This window comes from Eleutherodactylus coqui, chromosome 12, assembly GCF_035609145.1.
Source record: "Eleutherodactylus coqui strain aEleCoq1 chromosome 12, aEleCoq1.hap1, whole genome shotgun sequence".
Classification (NCBI taxonomy): domain Eukaryota; kingdom Metazoa; phylum Chordata; class Amphibia; order Anura; family Eleutherodactylidae; genus Eleutherodactylus; species Eleutherodactylus coqui.
In genome coordinates this window covers 28,592,644-28,614,667 of record NC_089848.1, presented here as the reverse complement: position 1 = coordinate 28,614,667, position 22,024 = coordinate 28,592,644, and the positions used below count along the sequence as shown (strand labels likewise).

The following is a 22,024-nucleotide window of genomic DNA, read 5'->3' as shown; positions in this document are numbered from 1 at the left end:
TAAATGGTGATAGTGAATGCAGCAGTTACTGACAAAGAGGGTTCATTATCATTATACATCTTATTGAACTCTCTTCAGTTCAGCTGCTCGTAGCTGCTGGTGATTATAAAATCTCACAAACAGCGGCATTCATCTCTAGTGAAGCAGTGATCAGCTGTTTTTATTAGCTGCACTCAGCAGTGTTCAGTCCATGTGACAGGGTCTTATGAGTGAATGACCCTGGTCTAAGACTCTCCGCTGTGTCTGTCCCTAATGGGAATGTGGTAAAATAAAAGGAACGTTTGGTGCTGTAATATGTCCTTGCACCATTTAACTCCTAGTTACAGACCACTCAGCGCTGCAGTCTATTTGCCAGCTTTTATATAAACTAGATAAACACGCTAAATGACGTCAGTCAAGCGAGTCACTATATAGATGAAATTAGTGACCGTGTTTACTATAGCTGGTTATCGCATCAGGGTATAATCCACCATAATAGGGGATATACCACATAGTATATACCTGATTGATGCTATATTTCCTGGGCATTAATATATGCCTCAATACTCTGCCAGACGGGGGTTACATTTATTATTCTGGCCTTTACCCATTTATCGGCTCCAACGTATAAATACAAAAAATATAACCTACATTGTGCTTTGTTAGCCCTTGTGGCCATTTATACACGTGGAGCTGTACACAACCATAATATATATCTCGACCCATGCACGAACAATATAGATTGGGTCATTGTGGTTGTGGAGTTAGAACTTAGCGCATCATCTGGTATATACTTATATGGACTTACTACTGTTAGAATATCTACTTGTCCAGTAGGAGTGTAACTGGAATAAGAGTCCACGCCTTTTATACATTTTTATTTTTATCTTTACCTAATAAAAGTTATATTTTAGTGATTCCCTCGGTGATAACCAAGGTTTTCGCAAGAAATACTTTAAAATAAGTATTAATAAATCCAAGATATTTCAGCATATTGTACTTCTGGAAGGTCACTGGAGGACATCTATGCTGTCAACCTGTTGTGCTTTTTACTCATTTACATTTTTAGAATTAAATGTTTTTTCTAAAGGAAATAGAAATTATTATCTAGTTATATGAGCACAGACAGTAAGCTGCGCTTCATGACTTTTTTCTGCTGTTCTCACCATTAGTCCAAATCCATGCAAAAATGTTGAATGGAAGTGTAACTGTCATCAAAATTTTTTTAATGGAAAAAACAGGCGATATCAAGACTAATCGAAATCGGCACATTGAATCTGTTTAATTAACAGATTCAAGGTGCCATTAACAGCAACATACTTTTGATAGGGGGCCTCTATCCAATGCAATTCTGCAGTTGAGGAATGATGCTAAGGAAACTCCATCCCAAGCTGCACAGCTGAATGCCACCAAGTACCGACAGCTGCTTTCCTGAGCCTGCAGTCTTCAACAGTATTACTGACAAGTTCTAATTTACTGTATTTCCTTTGGTTCTGTTCTCTTCTGTTTCTGGCCGGCCACAGATGCTGTGAAGTAGGGGTCTTTTTACATGGGACTATTGTTGGGCACCTAAGTGTCCGCCAGTCGTCCAGTGATAGTTGCGCCCGTGCTACACACAGGAGCAAGGATGGCTCAATGAATGTAAGCAGAATGAGCCGGAGATCTCTTTGCCCACCCGCCTCCATAACAGTAAACAGGCAGTCATTCATAGATAAGTGACTGCCGATCATTGTTTGATTTTTATGCCAGCAGGAATTGAACAACAGATGAATTATCATTCAGTGTTCAGTCATTGCCAGAATTAAACATTATCATTCAGATTCCCTCAATCCAGTGAGAACCTGAAGATAACACTGGGGAACAAAGAAAAATTGTTTTTCATGATACCTGGAATTTTAGATCTTTTTCTGGGTATTTTTGTACTGCTGATTCCATTTCATTCTAGGAGCTCTAGCAGTGTTTGAGGCATTCCTGATGTCATGATCTATTTGGGCTATATTTACTTTATTTACCCGCCATCATCTGCTTACTATTAGTACATATCATTCATATTGCCACCACCGCACAACACACTTGGGTTGAAACAGTGTGTAAAGACACTGAAGACAAATGGAAGGTCTTTCGACTACAAATGTAGAACATTTCCTTTGATGAACTTGGAGAAGCTAAAAGCAGGTAAATTCGATGGACCACAAATCCGGGAACTCATGAAAGACCGGCATCTCCAAGACTCAGTGGACAACTTTGAGGCGGTGTATGGTTGTAAAGTATTTCCTTTGGAACTATAAAGCCGCTAACTCCGGTGAACTTGTGGAGCGTATGATCACCTCTGTTCCTGAACACTTGGGTATAACATGAGCATCAGATCGCAGGACCTGCAGTCATTCTGGATGGATTTCCAGACTGTCTTGGTGATGTAAGGGGTGAACAGGATGAGCGATTTTACCAATTATGAGGACGTGGAAGAAAAGGATTGCAGATGATGGGATACACATATGATGGCGGACTAATGATGAAACATACAGCACGAATGTCCAGGAATATCTCATCGCAGGAAATCAAGGAAATTTAGTTTCAGCGAAATCTCAGTGAAGAAACTCTTGTTTTATTTGTGTTTTCGGCTTCTTGGGATTTATCTTTGTATCTTCAGCTTTTGATTGGCGTTATTACATTTATAATACAAGATGTGTACATGGATACATTAATATGGACATATCTCATATCTTGGTAACCCAACCGAATGGAGAAAAACTAATGTCCTTTTCAGAATTTATGACCCCAAAATACCCCCAAAAGGTTCTAGCTGCATTTATCTTTTCACATCGTCTATAGCCAACAGAAGATAAGAGAGCCCAAGGAAATAATTTAGAACTTGTCCTTAAGTGAGCAGAATTACTACAAAGTTATGTATACTAATGTGTGCCAATCATATGGCTGAAGACTGCAGGCACAGATGAAAAGCCGTCCACACTCAATGACTATATATTAGCTATGCAGCTAAAGACGGATTTTCCGTAGCAAGGTTTCTCAGCTGCGCAGTAACATTCCTGTTCATTCGTTGTGCAGGGAACTGCAATGTAGCTCCATTCATGTGAATCAGGCGGTATTGTAGTGCCGGTGTCTATGAGCGTCTCCGTGTAAGGTGACATCAGTGAAGGAGCAGTAGTGCTTAATTTGCCTTGTAGCCCCTTTATTCCAAGGATCTACAATGTTTCCAGCAGTCAGACCTCTTATCCTAGTGATGCGCCGTCACTTACTATAGGGGAAAAACCCCTTTAAACACAAATGGATAGATAGTTATGCACAAGATAACACTGACACAGGAGCTGTGCTTGTGTAATGAGCAGCAGGTGCCAACTGTAATATACAGCTGACATATGATTGGTGGGAGTCTGCTGTTTGAGACCCTGGCCAATCAGCTGTTTGAAGGGGCCACGACGCTCGCGCAGCTTCTTCAATGTTTACATCTGAGCACAAACCTGTATTATTTATAGCATTTGTTTTTAGTACTATAGACTTGTCCCTTTCACTTCAATGTGACCAGCTGGGGCGTGGCCTGGACGAGCTCGTGATGGCTGTGTAGTACCGGAGCTCCGCTAGGCATTCCACCTAAAAGCGACTTAAATCGGCAGAAAAAAAGACTTCCCCGATATACTCCTACCTCCTACAGTGCTGTCGGTCTCACGACTCCTCCCGGAGATGTCCCGACGGAGAAACCAGCGCACGCAACCGAAGAGACTGGTTGACTTCTTCTCGGCACAAGCAGCCAGGCGGACCCCTGCAGCGAGCGCTCTGACGTCTCCCTCATCCAGCGCGGGAGGCAGAAGAGAGAGCTCGCTCTCACCCCCGGCGCACAGAGGATCCTCTCCGGAGCCTTCAGCAGGACATGTGGTGAGTGAGGCAGCCGACACTTCTGCACCACACAAAGAGGCAGACACTAACTATAACAGTACCCCGCAACATGCCTCCAAAATGGCGCCTGTCACCACCAAACATCTGCCACATGTCACCGCTGCGCTGAATAGCCCATCCAAACAAAAAAAAGGGTCCCAGAGCAGCTCGCTACAGAAACGCTCTTCCTCTTTTTCTGAAAGTGCATTTCAAGAAAAACAAACATCTAACATAAGAATAGAGGAGGGTCAGGATACAGGCTTATCTGATGCTTATAAAATGGCGTCGGCCTCTTCTTCTTCCTTACTACCTCGCATGGAAGATATATCCCCTACAGATAGCCCGCTCAAACAAAGACCCAAGATAGACGCTTTATCCAATACTGAACAACAATCTTCATCCTTAAAGGAATATTTTACATCTCTTCCGTCGTCTTCTCAGCCAGCATCTGAAACCTTTATTAAGGAGATGGTGATTGCTTTGAGCGACTCCCTACAGCTTAACTTCAACTCCCTGAGAAATTCATTGAAAACCACAATAGATGACATAGGGGAGAGAGTAACACACACAGAAAATAAAATGGGAGAATTCTCGCAGTCGCATAATGCGCTTATAGATGCGCACTATGAGCTGGTAGATGAAGTAACCCAACTAAAAACGAAATTAGCGGACATGGAGGACAGGAACAGGAGAAACAATATCAAAATCCGGGGAGTCCCGGAAAACATAACAACATCGGAGATCCCTGCTTACTTAAACCGCCTAATGTCCGCCCTGCTTCCTGATGCCTCCAGCCTTGATCTATCTATTGATAGAGCGCACAGGCTTCCCAAGCCTAGATATCTAGCTGACTCCATACCAAGAGACATTATAGCAAGGATACATTTTTTCCAAACAAAGGAAGCTTTAATGTCAGCTGCAAGGAAGTTTAATCCGCTACCAGCTCCCTATGGAAATATACATCTGTTTACGGATCTCTCTAAAGCCACAATGCTTGAAAGGAAGAAATTCTCCCTGTTCACCACAGCTTTGCGCCAGGCAAATATTCCTTATAGATGGGGATTCCCGACCAAAATCTTGATAAGGAAGGACGACACTACCCATGTCTGCCTCAATCCAGAGGACGCTACCCAGATGTGTAAAAAATGGGGCTTAACCCTCCCCTCGTCGCACCACCAGCACCCCTCCACAAAAAGACCTCAAGCTGTTAACCATGAACTTCCCTTTAACTGAAGACTACTGGGATACAAGAAGTCTTTCCGCTTTCCAAATTTATGGTGGACTTGCCCGGCTATCCCCAGGCGAACTTTTCCCCCCACACCGATATTGTACAGGTTTACTTTTCTAACCTGAGACAACTTCTTTATTTTTCTTACTCCACCCTGCTCTCTTTTTTTGTTGTTTCTGTCCTAAATCTAATTCCTTTTCAATATTAACGCTTTTTCTTGAAGGAATTAGATACCTAGAGCCATGATTGGCTCCTATACAGTAAAGTAATAGTTAAAGAATACTTACTCTCTGACTTGTTAAGGTTTGTTTGCTTTAAGGTCCTTGTAGCACGTTTCTCACGTCTTGAATCTCTAACACATAAACACACAAGCCACTATGCCTATCAAAATTCTTTCTTTAAACGCGAATGGCTTGAACTCCCCCTTCAAACGCTCCTCCCTGTGGAAACAAGCCGTTTCCTCTAATGCGGACATTTTATGTGTCCAAGAAACCCACCTAACAGAATCCACCTCTCTAATAATCTCACACAAAAAATTCCCCAAGCTCTTCTCTGCATGCTCATCTAAAAAACAGGCAGGGGTCCTAATCGCATTTAGAGATACCATTACTACCGAAATACACTCACAAATCGCGGATTCCAGAGGCAGATATCTTATCCTGACTGGAACAATAAACTCCAAACCTTTCACCCTAGTGAATCTCTACGCACCTAACCAGGCCCCGATACGCTTCCTAAATAAAATAATTAAGAAAATTAGGAAATGTGAAACTGGAACTCTGTTAATTTGCGGAGACTTCAACGCAGTCCCAGACAAAACCCTAGACTCGTCAAGGGGTCATCTGAGAACCTCTCCTTCCCTACTACCCTGGCTACAGAGGGAAAATCTGTTCGACACTTTCAGATGTTTAAACGCGTCGTCGAGGGAATTCTCTTTCTATTCAGCCAGATACAAAGCCTTCTCCAGAATAGATCTCATTCTGGTCAACAAAAAGGCCCTCCCAATTCTGAAGGATGCCCAGATAGGCAAAATAACCTGGTCCGATCATGCTCCAACAGAAATCTCTATAGATTTGGAAAATACACAAGAAAAAGCCAAAACATGGAGAAATAATGTATTTCTCATGAAAATTCCAATTTATCGAGAAATGATACTGACGGACCTTAGGGAATATTTTGCAAACAACATCACCCCGGATGTATCCCCAATAACCATTTGGAATGCTCACAAAGCATTCATAAGAGGGACCCTAATCAAAATTAGCTCGCACCATAAAAAAGAAAAAATGAAACAGATGAACACACTCATAGCCCAAATGTCTAATACAGAACAATTACTACAGAACTCTCCCACAGAAGATCTACATAGGGAACTTTTTGATCTCAGGCATAAACTTAGAAATACACTTTTAGACAACTATGACAGGGAGCAAAAATCCTCCAGGGCGACCTTCTACATTTCAAATAATAGGCCTTCCCGCTTGTTAGCCAAAATACTTAAAAAAAGAACTCAAAAATCTTTGGTCCCCTATATCCTAGACCCAAAGAACAAAAAAATAAAGCTACATCACCCTTCTCAAATTTCGGATGCCTTTAGACACTACTACAGCAAGCTGTATAATCTAAAAGACGACGCGGAAACACCACAACCCTCAACCCCAATAATAGACTCCTTTTTGGATGACATAAAGCTCCCTTCCCTTTCACAAAACCAGCTCCTTTCCCTAAATAACCCTATAACTCCTTTGGAAATCAAAGACACCATTCACTCTCTAAAACCCCAAAAAGCTCCCGGACCAGACGGTTTTTCTAATGACTATTATAAGGCCTTTTACCAACCGATCATCTCGCACATGTCAGAAGCATTCAACCAAGGTATCCAACAGCGTTTTTTCCCTCCAGAAATGTTGGAGGCAACAATTGTGACCATTCCCAAAGCAGGGAAAGACCCCGTCTCACCTGCCAACTTCAGGCCCATATCGCTGTTGAATTGCGACATAAAAATTTATGCCAAAACAATAGCTCGTAGGGTCCTAAAAATTCTACCCAATATAGTCCACTCAGACCAGGTTGGATTCACGTGCGGAAGACAGGCATCGGATGCGACCAGAAGGATCTTAAATTTGCTTCACAAAAACTCCATCACACGCTCCCCCTCAATTTTGGTCGCGCTCGACGCGGAAAAAGCCTTTGACCGCCTACATTGGGAGTTTGCCTTTTCTACACTCGTGAAGTTTGGTTTTAGTGGCAATATTTTTAACGCAATAACTGCATTGTACACTAATCCATCCGCGAAGGTTTTGGTTGACGGAACCCTATCAAACTCTTTTCCCATTACTAATGGTACTCGTCAGGGGTGTCCTCTGTCACCGCTTTTGTTCACGCTGGTTATGGAACCTTTAGCTGAACACATACGAAGCAACCCTGACATACATGGTATCCACGCAGGTTTCCGCCAACATAAAATTAGCCTATTCGCAGATGACATCTTGCTTTCTCTCACCAACCCCCTACATTCTCTCAGAGAAGTCCATCAAACTCTTACCAGATTTGCAAAAGCATCCTTTTATAAACTCAACATCACCAAATCCCAAATTTTAGGCATGTACATAAAGGACACACTAAAACAAGACATTGAGAATGAATTCCCATTTCAATGGCAAACCAAGTCCATCCCGTATTTAGGAATAAATCTGTGTTGTCATATTTCAGAATTTATAAACGTCAATTATCCCCCCCTACTTAAACAACTACAAGAGGAACTAGATTCCTTTAGTAAAAAGCCTCTTTCGTGGCTGGGTAGAGTGATCTCATATAAAATGATCATTTTGCCCAAAATCCTTCATTATTTCCGTACCCTACCTCTACAAATCCCAAAACACACAATGGAGAGCTTCCAGAAACAGCTATCTAAATATATCTGGCAAAATAAAAAACCAAGAATGACTCTATCCACAGTATCTTTAAATAAAAACCAAGGCGGATTGGGCGTTCCTAATCTAGAATCCTATCGGAAAGCCACGATCCTCAGTCAAATACCCGCTTGGACACGTCATAACCCTCATTTAAGTTGGACATCTCTAGAGCTAGAGTACAACAATCAAAGGCCTCTATTCCTCCTACTTCATGCGCTAACCCTAGCCACATACGCTCCCAGTCTTAAAAAACACCTAATCTTGTCTGATCTCTCTCCTACGATGAAAGCTTCAATAGAAGCCTGGAAAGAGTTCCTCCAAAAATCCGAGAGTAGTTCTTCCGCTCCCTCCTACAACATTCCCCTTAGAACACTGGAATTCTTTATACCTAATCTCAGGCTGAATTCATGGTCTAAAGGTGGAATTCACTTCATCTCAGACTTGTTTTCTGGAATCCATCTGCTCCCCTTTCAAGATCTCAGGTCCAAATATCATATCCCAGAAAACGAAGCCTATAAACACATGCAAATTGCTTCACTTCTTAATGCACAAAAATCTAACTCTCTGAAGATCCCACAAGAAGTGCTTTCAGTACTCAACAACACCCAAATGAACGCCAAAACTAGATTTTTTTATGACATCTTCACTGGCAAGCTGAGAGCTTCAAAAAAGTGCCATCTTTTAAACTGGGAAAAAGATCTAGAGATGGAAGTCCCCAGAGACCATTGGCTGAAAGCCTTCAAATGGGCGGGACAAGCCTCGCGAGGGGCAAATTTAATAGAAACTCACCTGAAGGTACTCACGAGGTGGTATTACACGCCAACCCTCATGAGGAATAGGAAGTTAGCCTTAGACGACAATTGTTGGAGAGGTTGTGGGGGACATGGATCCCTCCTTCACATATTTTGGTCATGCCCACTAGTAAAACCCTTTTGGAAGGAAACCTTCCAATTAGTACGTGATGTGTTCCGGGAAACTCTTCCCTTCAATCCGAAAGTAGCCATCCTTCTGTTGGATCCTGGTGGGATTGACCCCCTCTCCAAAACCCTTATGGGACATATCCTATTGGGAGCGAAATATCTAATTACCAAAAAATGGAGGTCCGAAGTTCCACCAGATCGTTCAGAACTTATTAACTTGATAACTGAACATAGCTCATACGAAAAGATTCTTGCCCTACGTAACGACATGATCTCTAAATTTAACGTGACATGGAACCCGTGGTTAAGAAAATTCTCAAAAACAGAATAAAGTCATGGTGGACCGATTGAGATTTAGGATTTGAGATGTAATCCTCAATATCCAGTTCATGACGTTAAGTCCTTGATTCAGGCCTTGTTTCAAACCTTTCTGCTGTTTAACTTCTTGTTTCACGTTGCATCTAATGTACCCTTCCCCTTGCCCACCCCCCCTTCCCCTCACATATCCCCCCCCCCTTCCCTCTCCCCCCCCTCCATACCCTCCCCCCTCCTATGCTTCCCTACCACTACTTGCCTACTCCTCTCTCTCCTTAAAAATAAAAATGGAAAATGCTTGTATGTCGAGCTCCGTGCAGTGCTCTACAATGTAAATCTCTCATTATACTTATTACTCCTTATCTGAGATTTTATATTGCTACCTATCTTTTTGCAAATTTCCATTGTGCACGTTTTGTCTTGTTTGCAAGCTGTTGAATAAAAACTTATTGTTGAAACTTCAATGTGACCAGCTTATAATTCAAAGAATGGCCTCTATATATAATGCGATATTCTGAGTCGCAATGTGGCCCCTTCAATCAACGTTGGTCTTGAGTGGTGGATTGCTACTGATCAGACATTGAATGCCTATCCTGAGGATAGGCCATCAATTCTTAAAGGCTGGATATAGATGGTTTCACATCTTTGCTAGGGATTTTACTTTCCTTATTCATTTGTGGAGCAGAAAAGGGGAAACCCTGAGGCCAAACAGTTCCGTCTTTGGACATAACCGAACAGCGCCGGGTGGGCCCCATTGACTACAATGGGGTTCGCCGGCTTTCCACACAGCTGGATGGCTTTTAGATTTTCAGCAGCATCTGTGATGGAACCTGCGGCCAAATGTTCTGATGCAAATATGAAACCAGTCTTACCCCTTTAAGACGTTACGGTAAGAAAACAAAATGTGATTGTTATGGAATAGAATAATTAAAGCATAACATTTTACATTCTTTCTCTTTTGCCACTGACTAATCTTAGTCTAGTCCAGTGATACTTCTATAGGAAAATAAATGCTGCATGTAAACATAGATGTCACAGAAGCCTTTCTACGAGAAGTAAGAAGTGTGGCACATAATACATAAAACACAATCCATCATAATTGTATTACCAAATCATTCCTTGATTGAAGACCAGACCCAACACATTACCACTGATATCAAATTCTGCATAGGAAGGCTGTAGGGGAAATGACTACATTAGACATTAATACTGAGAGAAAAACAGTCATTTCACAATTAAGGTTTTCCAAAGCCGGTTGGCTACTGGTTAACTTCTGATGGCAAGCATATGTATGCCGTTTGATTTCAGTTGAGCTAGAAAATCCTAGTCTCTTATTAAAGGTGACGTCTGATGCCAGAAAATCATTTACTGGGGTGTGTTAACACAAAATTAAAAGCACCTTTCTAATATACTTTCATTTTCTGCAGTTCCCTAATAGCCCATTTCAAACCTTCTCATGTCGTCCTGAAAATGGAGCTTCTGCTGTAAGCAAAGGCGTTCTGATAGGTTCCAGTGGCATGTAATTCAACACAGATTTATTGTATTTGTCAATCTTAGGATTCAATAAATGGCATTGCTTGGTATGAGGGCTTCTCTAGGCTCACCTCAGCACCCTATGATCACATCACGGTGAGCCAATGGGATAAAAGAGGGAGCCCTCTTTGTCTAACGGCTTGAATGCTGTCATTAGCATTTACCGCAGCATCTAAGTGGTTGGATAGCCTGAGTTAAATAAGAGTTATTGCTGATCACAGCTACTGTCAGCACCAGCTGTTTGACACAGAATCTATCATATATGGAACATGCTTTGTCGGTTCCATACCCCACTTCAACCTATGACATATATATAGGCCATAGGACATTAAGGAGTTAAAAGGGTATTCTATTGATAGTAATATATAGTATAGCACTAGAGTATGACTTATTGATCAGTCGGAGTATGACTGTTGCTAGTTCTTGTACAGAGGGACACTTGTGCAGGGAACTAAAAGCTCTATTCATTTGAATATCATTGCTGAATTGGTGGTTGAGAGCACCGCTATGCATGGAATAAATCAAATGGACCTCTGCCCCTTCTTTCTTGTTTTCAGTAGGTGTTTAAAAGATTGGACCCTCAGAAATCCTAATATTATGGTATACTCAAGATAGGAATACTCCTTTAACTAATTGCTTGTTGGATATTATATAGAATTTCATTTGCTGGTTGCATTACCTTTAAGATTCATTCTGAAGATACAAATTGATACGCATCTGCATTTAAAAATGCTGTAGTACAACAGAGGATGAGGAGTTTATGAACTGTTTTATGGAAAACACATTAATATTTTTGGATTTTTAAAATCTATTGATTTTCTTTTATATTTCAACCTCATTTAGTTGTGATAGTGTAGTTAGCAGAGTGACCACCGGAGGGCTCTAAAGTAGTCATTCTGCTAACTGATCATAGAGAACACCTGTGTGGGTGTGGCAGGGAGGAAGGTAAAAGCTTCAGTTCCTGCCACACTCAAGAGAGTGGAGTTCCTCAATGCTGGAGAAGACTGCCCTCTCTGGGATGAGGGCCTGTGAAAGAGGAACATACATATATATATATATATATATATATATATATGTGTGCTGCCCTGAGATGCTTCCTGCCAGAACTTCTGAATGGAATATTATTGATGGACTGTGCATAACGGGTATGCAATGACGTGAATAATGGCATGAAGCCTGGATACCTGTCTTATGTTGAGAATAGATAGACTTGCTTTACTTTCACCAAAACTGGCTTGTGTGGGTTTTTCTGAGTGCTGCCAACCATCTCAGAGAAGAAGACGGTAATCCTGAGCGAGTGACAATTCCCCAGATGGTCACACAGTGTATTTGCTATACCACGTTTTTATATCCATCAGGGCACCTTCACACTGGCGAAAAAATTGGGCGATTTTCTTGTGTTGCAAGAGCGAGTGAAAATGCATGATTATGAAACCAATGAATTTTAATAGTTCCGTACTCATTTGCGATGTTTTCACGCTTGTGATGCTGGGTGGAAAATAAATCGCAGCATCTACTTTTTTTCTGCGATATTGACCATTGAAAGCAATGGGAGAAGATCATGATTCCATGCTGCAGCTGTGACAGTTGTGGCAGGGATTTCTTCCTTCAGAGGTTTCACTAAGCTTTTAATGGGATCGGCGGCAGCCCCATTGAAAGCAATGACAGACTATCGCGATCTTCTGTTCTGGCGGGGGATTCCTTCATCCCCCACAGGGAGTCCCCTCATTACTGTACACTGACAGCAGCGGCAGGGTGTTCAGTGATGAGGGGACTCCCTGCCGTGATGAAGGAATCCCCTTCCACAGCTGTCACAGTGTTCAGTGATGATGGGACTGTGCGGGAATTAGGGAATCCCCTACCGCTGCTGTCACAGCTTTAGCAGGGAATCGCGATCTTCTCCTATTGAAAGCGATGGGATGAAGGGAACCCTTGCAGTGATGTGAGGCTGTTTTCACATGAAAATGCCTCACATCCAGGTGTTCCACATGCATTGTGAGGGCGATATCAGGCAGCAAATCTTGCGGTTTTACCGCAGCGAAAACCCGCCAGATTTCTGCGTAATAAGCACAGCTTCAAAACCAGCGGCACTCAGCCATGAGGTTTGAAGCAGCTTCGCCACATGCTTTTCCGTTGCGGCCAGCTCTCCCATAGAGAGGAGTGAGGTCGCAACGAAAGGAAAAAAAGAGAATTGACATGCGGTGTCCCAGGAATTCGCAGCAGCGGCTAATGCTGACTTTGCCGCGACGGACTGTCCGCCCTGTGTGGACGAGATTTTTGACAAATCTCGTCCACGTTGCTGGCTAATCCCAGGATTAGCGGCTGTGGGCGGATTTGCCGCAGGGAAACTCCGCGGCAAATCCGCCCTGTGTGAATCTAGCCTAAAGCTGCTTCCACACAGACGATGGCGATATTGCTGCTACAAAATAGCTGCGATATCGCTACTATGTACATGTAATTTTTGTAGCGTCAGTGATGCTTTTTTTTGTAGGGGAAAATTGCGCGATTTTGTAGCGAGAAAGTTAATAGGACTTTTGTAGCAGGCTATAAAACATCGCTCGTGTTGAAGAGCCTGTAGGAAAATATGGGCTCTACAAACATGTGATTTGTCACATTGAGACAGAATCGCCCGTGTGAAAGCGGCCTAATGTAAATGATAGATTATGAGCTATGTGTTTTCAATGAAGTCATTTAAAAGAGGATAAATATGTGCATTATCTCATAGAGCCTTAGCATCTATATCTGATTGGTGGTTATATGAATGATGAACTGGCAGCATAAACGGATGTATGAAGGTATAAAATCGTTTTATTACCCCATTACAAATGAATGCAACGTTTCGGCACTGTTGTGCCTTCCTCTCCTCTCTATGGTGGTTGTCTGACTCTATGGACCACCGTCAATCAGCTGTTTGCACTCAGTCTCTTCAGTGTTAACAATCTCTGTCTCAGCTGCTATGCTTTTAGTAACGGCCATTCTGAGTATTGCAGCATTGTCCATTGAAGTGAATGAAGCAATATTCAGAATGGTTGCTGCTAAAACTACAGCATTCACTAACTGGACACATATGAACATTGGAGACCCCACTGTGTTTGTATGAGCATGTCGGACCCTTCATTCAGCTGATCAGCGGGGGTACTGATGAGATATTGATGGCCTATCCTGAGGTTACCCCTGATCACCCCTTTAATGGCATGCTAATGCTGGCAAGCTTTCTTTAGTAATTCTTAAGCAATAAACAAATGAGATGCATACAAACTAAACATATAATAAAATAGATGTGATTCCCGAGACATAAAAAACGACTTACAAACCCGGCTTCCAAGTCCCAGCACCAGCAGTAGTTCATGAATCTTACAAAGCAGGCACGGAGGAAGTCTCCAACTAGGATAGTGACATATGTCACCATGATGTCAGATACCGTCAGCCTTACAAACTCCTAATGGGGATACAAGCATTAAAAAACAAAGTAGAGTATGAGACGTTGGCAGATACGGGTACGATTATATTGGGCATCTACAATAATGTACAGACAGAGTCGCAATAGATTAGTAACTCAATGTTCATGTTTAGTACAAATTTCATGGTTTCCCCTTTAGATGCCATCCAGAAGGAAATACAAAGGGAAACTATTACTTTTTGTAAGCCTTAAAAGGGTTTGTCATTAAAAACGAAGCCCGGTGCCCCAGCTGGACCATGCCTAAAATAAAAAAGGAGGGTATACTCCCCTCTCCTGGGGCTTCGGGACGCAGCTGACAGACGGTGCTCCTGGCATCAGCACTCATATCTAGGCCGCCATGATGCCAGGAGTTTGGGACGTGACGCTGTGACATCTGATTGGCTGCAGCGATCTGGAAGTCAACGCCGATGGCAGTGTCGGCTGTCAGCTGCGTCTCGGAGCCACAGGAGAGGTGAGTATACCCTTCTTTGTTATTTTAGGCAGGGCCCAGCTGGGGGACGGGGTTTATTTTAATGATAAAACCCCTTGAGGGCTCAGTCAGACAACGTTTTTTTTAAAATGCATGTTTGGTGCATTTGCGATTCGCATCTATTAAGAACCAATGCTTTTCAATGAAAGCGGTCACATGTGCGTTTTTTACATGCGAATAAAATTCGCACCTGTAAAAAAATAAGGCAGCGATTCGCTAAACGCGCACCTAAAATTCATACATAAAGTGCGGTGCTTGCTATTCCCTGCTGCGGTTGTGACAGCTGCACAGAGGATTCCTTGGATGTGAAATCCCTGGATGCTGTCACATCCAGGGGTATAACTTGTGGCCAATGGGGCCGGTGGCAGCTGCATTTAGGCGTACATTATTAACTGAACATGCTGCCATGTTATAGGTGTAAAATGGCAGCATGTACAGCTAATAATCTAAGCCTTACTGCTCAGACCACCCCTAACCTTAAGGCCTCATGTCCACGGGGAAAAGATTATTTTAAATCCACAGTGTTTTTCCCGCACGCGGATTCGCGCCCCATAGGGATGCAATGGACACCCGCAGGTAGTTAAATACCTGTGGATGTCATTTTTCCCTTCAGGCGCGGATCCAGGTGCGGGAAAAAAATGCGACATGCTCCATTATAGTGCGGGTCTCCCGCGGGGAAGGCTCCCGCAGGCTTCTGTTGAAGCCTATGGAAGCCGTCCGGATCCGCGGAACACCCGTACCTGAATTAAAACTCACCTGTCTGGACGCTGCGGATCTTCCCTCTGTCACTGCCGGATCTTCTTTCTTCGGCCCGGCAGATGTGTCCGGCGCATGTGCGCGACACGCAGCTGGCGTGCCGAGCACAGCAGCCGGGCCGAAGAAAGAAGATCCGGCCGCGACGGAGGGAAGATCCGCAGCGTCCGGACAGGTGAGTTTATTCTTATTTTTAGCCTCATGTCCGCGGGGCAGGAGGGACCTGCTGCGGGATTCTCCATGAAGAATCCGTAGGGGGCCTGATTTTCCCCGTGGACATGAGGCCTAACTGTCCAGCACAGGCTACAATCACTGCAGAAGCTGCAGCAGAAAGCAGGGCGGCCAGGTGGCAACATAACGGCGCCAGGGGCCATGGAGCAGAGGATGAGCATGCAGCTCCCCCCTCTGCTGCATTCTCCGACCTCCCGGCTGACACTACAGATGCAGCAGCAGAGAGCAGGGCGCCCAGGTGGCCGCATAGCAGTGGCACCAGCCACGGAGCACAGGACCAGGATCTAGCTCCCCCTCCGCTGCATCCTCCGAGCTACTGCCTGACACAAATGTGTGTCCGCTGTCATTGAAAAGTTCCGTGTGGCGCTGTCCGACGGCCGGGGAGGACAATCTGAGCCTACGCTGCTCCGGGGAGCATGCGACGGAGGGGTTACATTCACCGCATCCAGCCCTCCACACCTGCTGGACTCCCGCCCAAGCAGAGAACTGAGGCAGATGGCACGGGCGACACTCAGAAACAACTAAGCAGGGAAAGACTGGCCCCATACCTAATGGTACACATGGGCACAGGAGAAGGGGTGACAGCCAGGAGTTAGCAGGAGGCACAGGAGAAGGGTGGGACACAGGAGAGGTACTGCCAGCCAATCAGGTGCTAGGAGAGTGACAGGGGCGTCCCTCCATTGAAGGGCTGTCACACCCCTAGCTTCCGGTGGCATCAAGGTACAATAATACCTGAAAGCAATGGCCTGCCTGCAACCCCTGCAGTGATTTTGGGGGAAGAGATTTAAATATAAAAAACAGTTTGTGGCTGTTTTTTTTTTTTTAACGGACCCATTTAAGAATGTCAATATCTTTTTTTTCTCCATCTTTTTTCTTGGGACCAGGAAGGTCATCTATCCTGCTTTGCACATGCCCAAACAAAAAAACAGATCCACTTAACGGAATAGATAACGAATGCTAACAGATTGCCTTCCGTTATACAATGTTAAAAAAGAATGGATCCGTCTGACTTCCTTTTTTTTCGGATAGAGAAGAAAGTTCCGCAGTCTGCGTTATTTTCTTAGTCAAGAAAACGGAAATCTGATGCGCTGGATGCGAATGGAGCAATACTGAGCATAACTGAAGCCCAATACATTTCAATAGGGAATAAAACGGACATGATGCTTTCCATTTTTCCCCTATGACAGAAGAGACAAAGGCAAGGGAAAAACGCGGCTGTGATCATAGCCTAAAGTGTTCTGTGCGTGGGAGTCACTTTTTTTCTCTCTCTTCAGCTGAGCTGGGTTTCTTATCCCCACTTCTGTGGAGTTTTAGATTTGCCTTTGGTGTCTTTTGCTGGTTACACAGAATTACTTAAAATTTATTCGGAGTGATAAAAGGTCAAGAAATTATAGTGGATTGAATCCCTTATGAAGAGAAGATAAAAGAGCCCATTATATTAGGAGAACAGTAAGTATTCTTACCACTCCAACATTAGTTTCCCAGCAGGGACCCCGGGGGACATCAGCCGGATGTAGTGGCGGGGGGGTGGTATCGCTTCCATTAATGAAGGTGCTTGAATTATAGTAGTTAAATAAAGTCCAATGAGTGATATTCTTTATATTGTCCTCTTGAGCTAGCTGCCACAAAACAAGACAAAAGAATGGTTTCAGGCACGGATGCATATTAGCAGCAGTTTGAGCATTGGGCTATTCACTTCTTACTTTCTCATTAACATCATCCATCAACGCCAGCAGGAATGTGTACAGATTGCCAAGGAACAAAGCGAAGATTCTTCCCAACTGCCACTTTAATGCCACCCGAGGATGGTAATCTTCTAAATTTGCAATTGTTTCAAAAAGTGGAGGACAAAACATTCCAAGCAAAGACATCACTATCTCAACCTGTAAAATGATGATGAGAAAGAACCCCGTCAGTGTGCCAAGATGTCAGCCTTAAAGGAGACCTATAAGAAGTTCAGAAAAGGAACACTTCGTTTTCTAATTTAATGTCTCAATGTTCAAACATAGTGTGATTGTTCTCAGAAAGAGAAACCAGGTAATCTTGTAGATACAACACCCTTTAATGGCTAACAAAAATACATGATGTTACAGCAAGCTTTCGGATCTCCTATGGACCCTTCCTCAGGCTCAATGAAACATTGAGGGTCCATAGGAGATCCGAAAGCTCGCTGTAGCATCATGTATTTTTGTTAGCCAGTAAAAAGTCTCATATCTACAAGATTACTTGGTTTCTCTCACTGAGAACCATCACACTTTGCTCTACTGGCGACACTGGACCAAACCTTTTTTAAAGTTCAGACATATACACACATATTAGTCAGTAAATTAAGGAAGCCTTCAGGCACAATATATACATTGTGTTATGCCAAGAGCAGGGCTTCAACGAGGTGGTGGTGAATAAACAACCACCAAACTGTTAGGGTGGTTTCACATCTGTATTGGGGGTTCCATTTTCCAGCTCCGTTCAGGAAACAGGAAAGGAGAATCCTCTAGCCGAACGACTCTCTTATGATGGAAGTGAACAGCACTGAACGGGCCCTATTGACTATAATTTGGTCCATTTGCTTTCTGCTCAGCTGACCAGTATTTTACCAGAAAAAAAGCACTGTATGCAGTGCTATTTCTACTGGTATTTTGTGCTGGATCTGCAACAGAGCCTCCAACCCGCGGTTCCAACGCAGATGTGAAAGTGGCCAAAAACCCATGTAAAATCCATGTTAAACCCTGCGCCTCCAGCCCTGCTCTCGGAATAACAGTGTCTATGTGTTAGGTTGTGCATCTGTGACCAGTGGTTCTACAGGTTTTCATCAGCACAGCTTCACAGGTGAAGGATAATTGAGCTGACCGGGTGTTTCTCTAGCCAATCGCCTCTTATCTGCTGTACATAAACACCAGCATCTCTTGGTAGTAGCTGCTGGTCATTTTAGTGTTTTACTCTGTTGTAAACCCACTCAGAGCTGGTATTTGCATGCTTGTCTGAAGTGCCTCTCTCACCTTCCCTGAGGACGGTCTGGACATCTGTTGTCCCTCCCCTCCTTGCGTTCTGGGGTGCTTGCATCGAGTGGTGTGTGGTACAGTGACCACATAGGTACATACACCCACAGGTTTCTCCTTATCCCTTTGCAGGTACAGCCTCCAGACGTCTGATGTCTTATGTGTGTGTCAGGTGGGTGATGTCTGTCACTATTCCCTGTTATTTCAGCACGATGGCTGACTCTCTATCACCTTGGTGTGAAGACACTTGGGCTAGCAATGGTTTATTATCTGTAGGCATGGGAGTTCTGGGTGGGTTTCCTGTTCTGTGTGGAATGCATAACTTTGTGTGTTGGTGTGAATAGCAACTTGTGCTGTTGTGTCTGTGCAGGTGGCCAGACATGTGGTGTATGTGCAATCCTGTTCTGTGTGGTATGCATGACCTTGTGTATTGGTGTGAACAGTGATTTGTTCCGTATGTCTGTGCAGGTGGCTAGACATAAGGTGTGAACTGTCATCTTCTGTGTTTAGTGTGTGTGAACTGTGTCGTGTCCCGTGTTTTGTGCATATCTCCAGGTTCCTGATCAGGGACAGCTAGTTTCCAGATGAAGACAGTGGGGCTGTCCTTATGGGGACAATCACCCTGCTTTTAAGGGCGAGCATCCACTGGCGTTTTTTTACCTGCGTTTTGCGTTTTTCCTGCACAGGCATAGAGATAACATGTGTTCCTGTCCACTGGCGTTTTTTTTGCGTTGCGTTTGCGTTTTTAACATAGGAACATGTCAGTTGCATATGTGTCCTTTTTTTTCTCCTAATGCACCCATGAAAGTCAATGGAAATTAACGGAAAAGCCGCGAAAATGCCGCGAAAACGCCGCGAAAAACGCGTGGAAAAATTGCGGGAAACGCGGCGAAAACGCTGCGTTTTTTTCCCGCGGAAAACGCAAACGCCAGTGGGTGCTCGCCCTTAGTCAGAGGTTTGCTACTTTCCTTGATTAGTAAGGTGTCCTTTCATCTATACCTGAAGAGGTGTAATTGGTCTATACAACATTATGATAATTGTTGCAGTTTTATTAGGACACCTTCTTGCATCCGTGCTGAGGCGTCGCGCTTTAGAGCGCTGAATGGACATAATAATATGCTTTGCCCAGTGGTTAATGTAGAGTTTGATTTAACTACCCTGCGTTGAACTAGTACATTGCCACGAGCGAGTTGTTTACTCAAAGCGCCTTAGTATCACTTGTGGTTCCAACAGCCTTTATTAATGGACAGGAATTTTGCCTGCAATACCAAGCCTGACCACTGTATTAAAAATGGAGCTGTCTGCTTCCTGCAGAAATCAGCTCAGTGCACAAGCATGCCAGCATGGTGAACAATTGATTGGTGGAGGTCCCGAGCAGCACCTTTGCCAATCTACTGTTGATGACCTATGCCAAGGACAGGCCATCAATAGTTTACTACTGGACAGTCCCTTTAAATGTGTCATTTTGTGCTGCATTTAGAGAAATACTTACTCATATTAGCGCTAATATAACATGTTTCTTTGCATCATCAGGAGTGTGGACAGAGAACCTGTACCCCCATAAAGAAGCTCAACATGGGCCCACTTCCCTAGTCACAGTTCTGCCATTCATTAAAGTTCACATCCATCATTCTGTTTTTAGGTCTGAAATTGTTTGTGGAATCCTTTTATAATATCTGGGTAAGGCCGAGCTCACACGAGCGGCTCGGATTCCGTGTGCGGATATCCTCGGGAGAAGACCTATGAATGATCGCGGAAGCAAATTGCATACGGTTGCATTTGATTGCATATGCATGCAGTTTTCTTTGAAGATGTAACGCGTATAACAGCGTATCGTCCATGCGGAAGAACTAACACAAGCTGCAAATGACTTCAGAAAGTTGCCCAACCCCTCTGGAAACACCCTTCCATTGCTCAGGTGGCGACCCAGGCGACACTCTTGTGCTGTTATGGTAAGAGCCATGCCTTCAGAATGGGATACTGCTCTCTGGGCATGGCTGGTTTATACTACTTTTTTTGGAAGTAGTATAAACCACTCTAAAAACAAACACTTCTTCTTGTGGAGGAAGAGCCCAGAAGAATAAGCGGAGGTTGCAGACAGCAGTGGTGGTTTCAGACAGCAGTCTGGATGGGTGTTGCTCCCTAAACTCTGTCCTGCAGTGTCTGCCCCACAAACTCCTCCTTTCTTTATACCATTTGTATCTGGTGTCCAAATACGAATTCGCATCCATATGCAACGTTAATTGTGTATGCACTCTGGATCGAATGCATCCGTAGAGATCAATGGAGCCCATCTACGGTAAAATAGAGCATGCTGTGATTTTTCTTCCGTTTATGGAATCTGCAATTTCTACCCGCAAGTATGAGTAAACCGTGAAAGTCAACGCAATTCAATCTGCTCCTGTGAGAGCGGCCAAAGAGAGTTTAGATATCATGTTTCTGCATACATGCAGCCCCGCCAGGTAAGAGATAACGGTATATAGATTTCCACAAGTAGTGCTGTATATATTTCCATGTAGTGAATTCCCATTAGTAGCAGTTGCAGGTAGCCAACATTACCGTACAGCAAGCCGAGGATAGCGGCTGCGAGTTTTGCCTCCTTGTACAATATATGACTGCATGCTAGGACTATTATATGGCAAAGCAATCTTCATTATTTCTGTTTAATTCTAATTCTTAAGAATGAGATTTTATGTAATTAGCATACAAGATTATTGTGGAAACCGTCCTTATTACCTCGTTTCTTTCATACCAGCCCACGTTCTGCATCTTGGAGAATGTCTGTGAGCGTTTAACAACAAAGTAGATAAGATAACCACTTCCACACAAGCAGCATATGATCATTAGGTTGGCCAAGACCCGGAGGAATCTAGTAAGATGAATGTTTTCATCCTTATTGCTTTCCTCTTCATCTACAATAGATTCCTAAGGAAAGGATGCAAAGCACATCAAGTCGTTAGCTCTTGGAGGAGCCTGAACAATCATGTTGTTGTTAGACATTTAGGCTTTTACTACCTTCGGCGACCCTAACGGCGAGCTCGAACAATTATATAATGTGTCGACAAGACTCAAACAGAAAAATACAAAGTCTTTATAGAATGGGTCAGCTCATTGCTGGAATAGAACCATAACATATTACTTAATATCTCAGTTATTATACGGCCAAGTAGTAAGACCTCTAAACTATATACGAATATGGAAGGAGTTTAAAAGGGGTGTTTGGGGACTTTTTAACTTTACGCATTCTTTGGAAGCAGGATGAGGTTTTACAATGTATTTACTGTACCGTTTTTGTGGCGTTTTACTAGCGGCCATCAGATGACCGCATTGAATT

General features: G+C 43.5%; 1 protein-coding gene across 1 annotated transcript in view; it reads right to left on the bottom strand.

Annotated features, from left to right (window-relative positions):
- TMC2 (transmembrane channel like 2) overlaps positions 1 to 22,024 on the bottom strand; it is a 98,114-nt gene that overhangs the window by 9,130 nt on the left and 66,960 nt on the right. The window contains exons 11-15 of the mRNA XM_066584678.1: positions 21,427 to 21,615; positions 17,398 to 17,577; positions 17,158 to 17,313; positions 14,092 to 14,220; positions 10,357 to 10,424 (exon numbers count right to left, since the gene is read on the bottom strand). Coding sequence (XP_066440775.1) covers positions 10,357 to 10,424; positions 14,092 to 14,220; positions 17,158 to 17,313; positions 17,398 to 17,577; positions 21,427 to 21,615 — 722 coding nt within the window. The remainder of the gene's footprint in view (positions 1 to 10,356; positions 10,425 to 14,091; positions 14,221 to 17,157; positions 17,314 to 17,397; positions 17,578 to 21,426; positions 21,616 to 22,024) is intronic.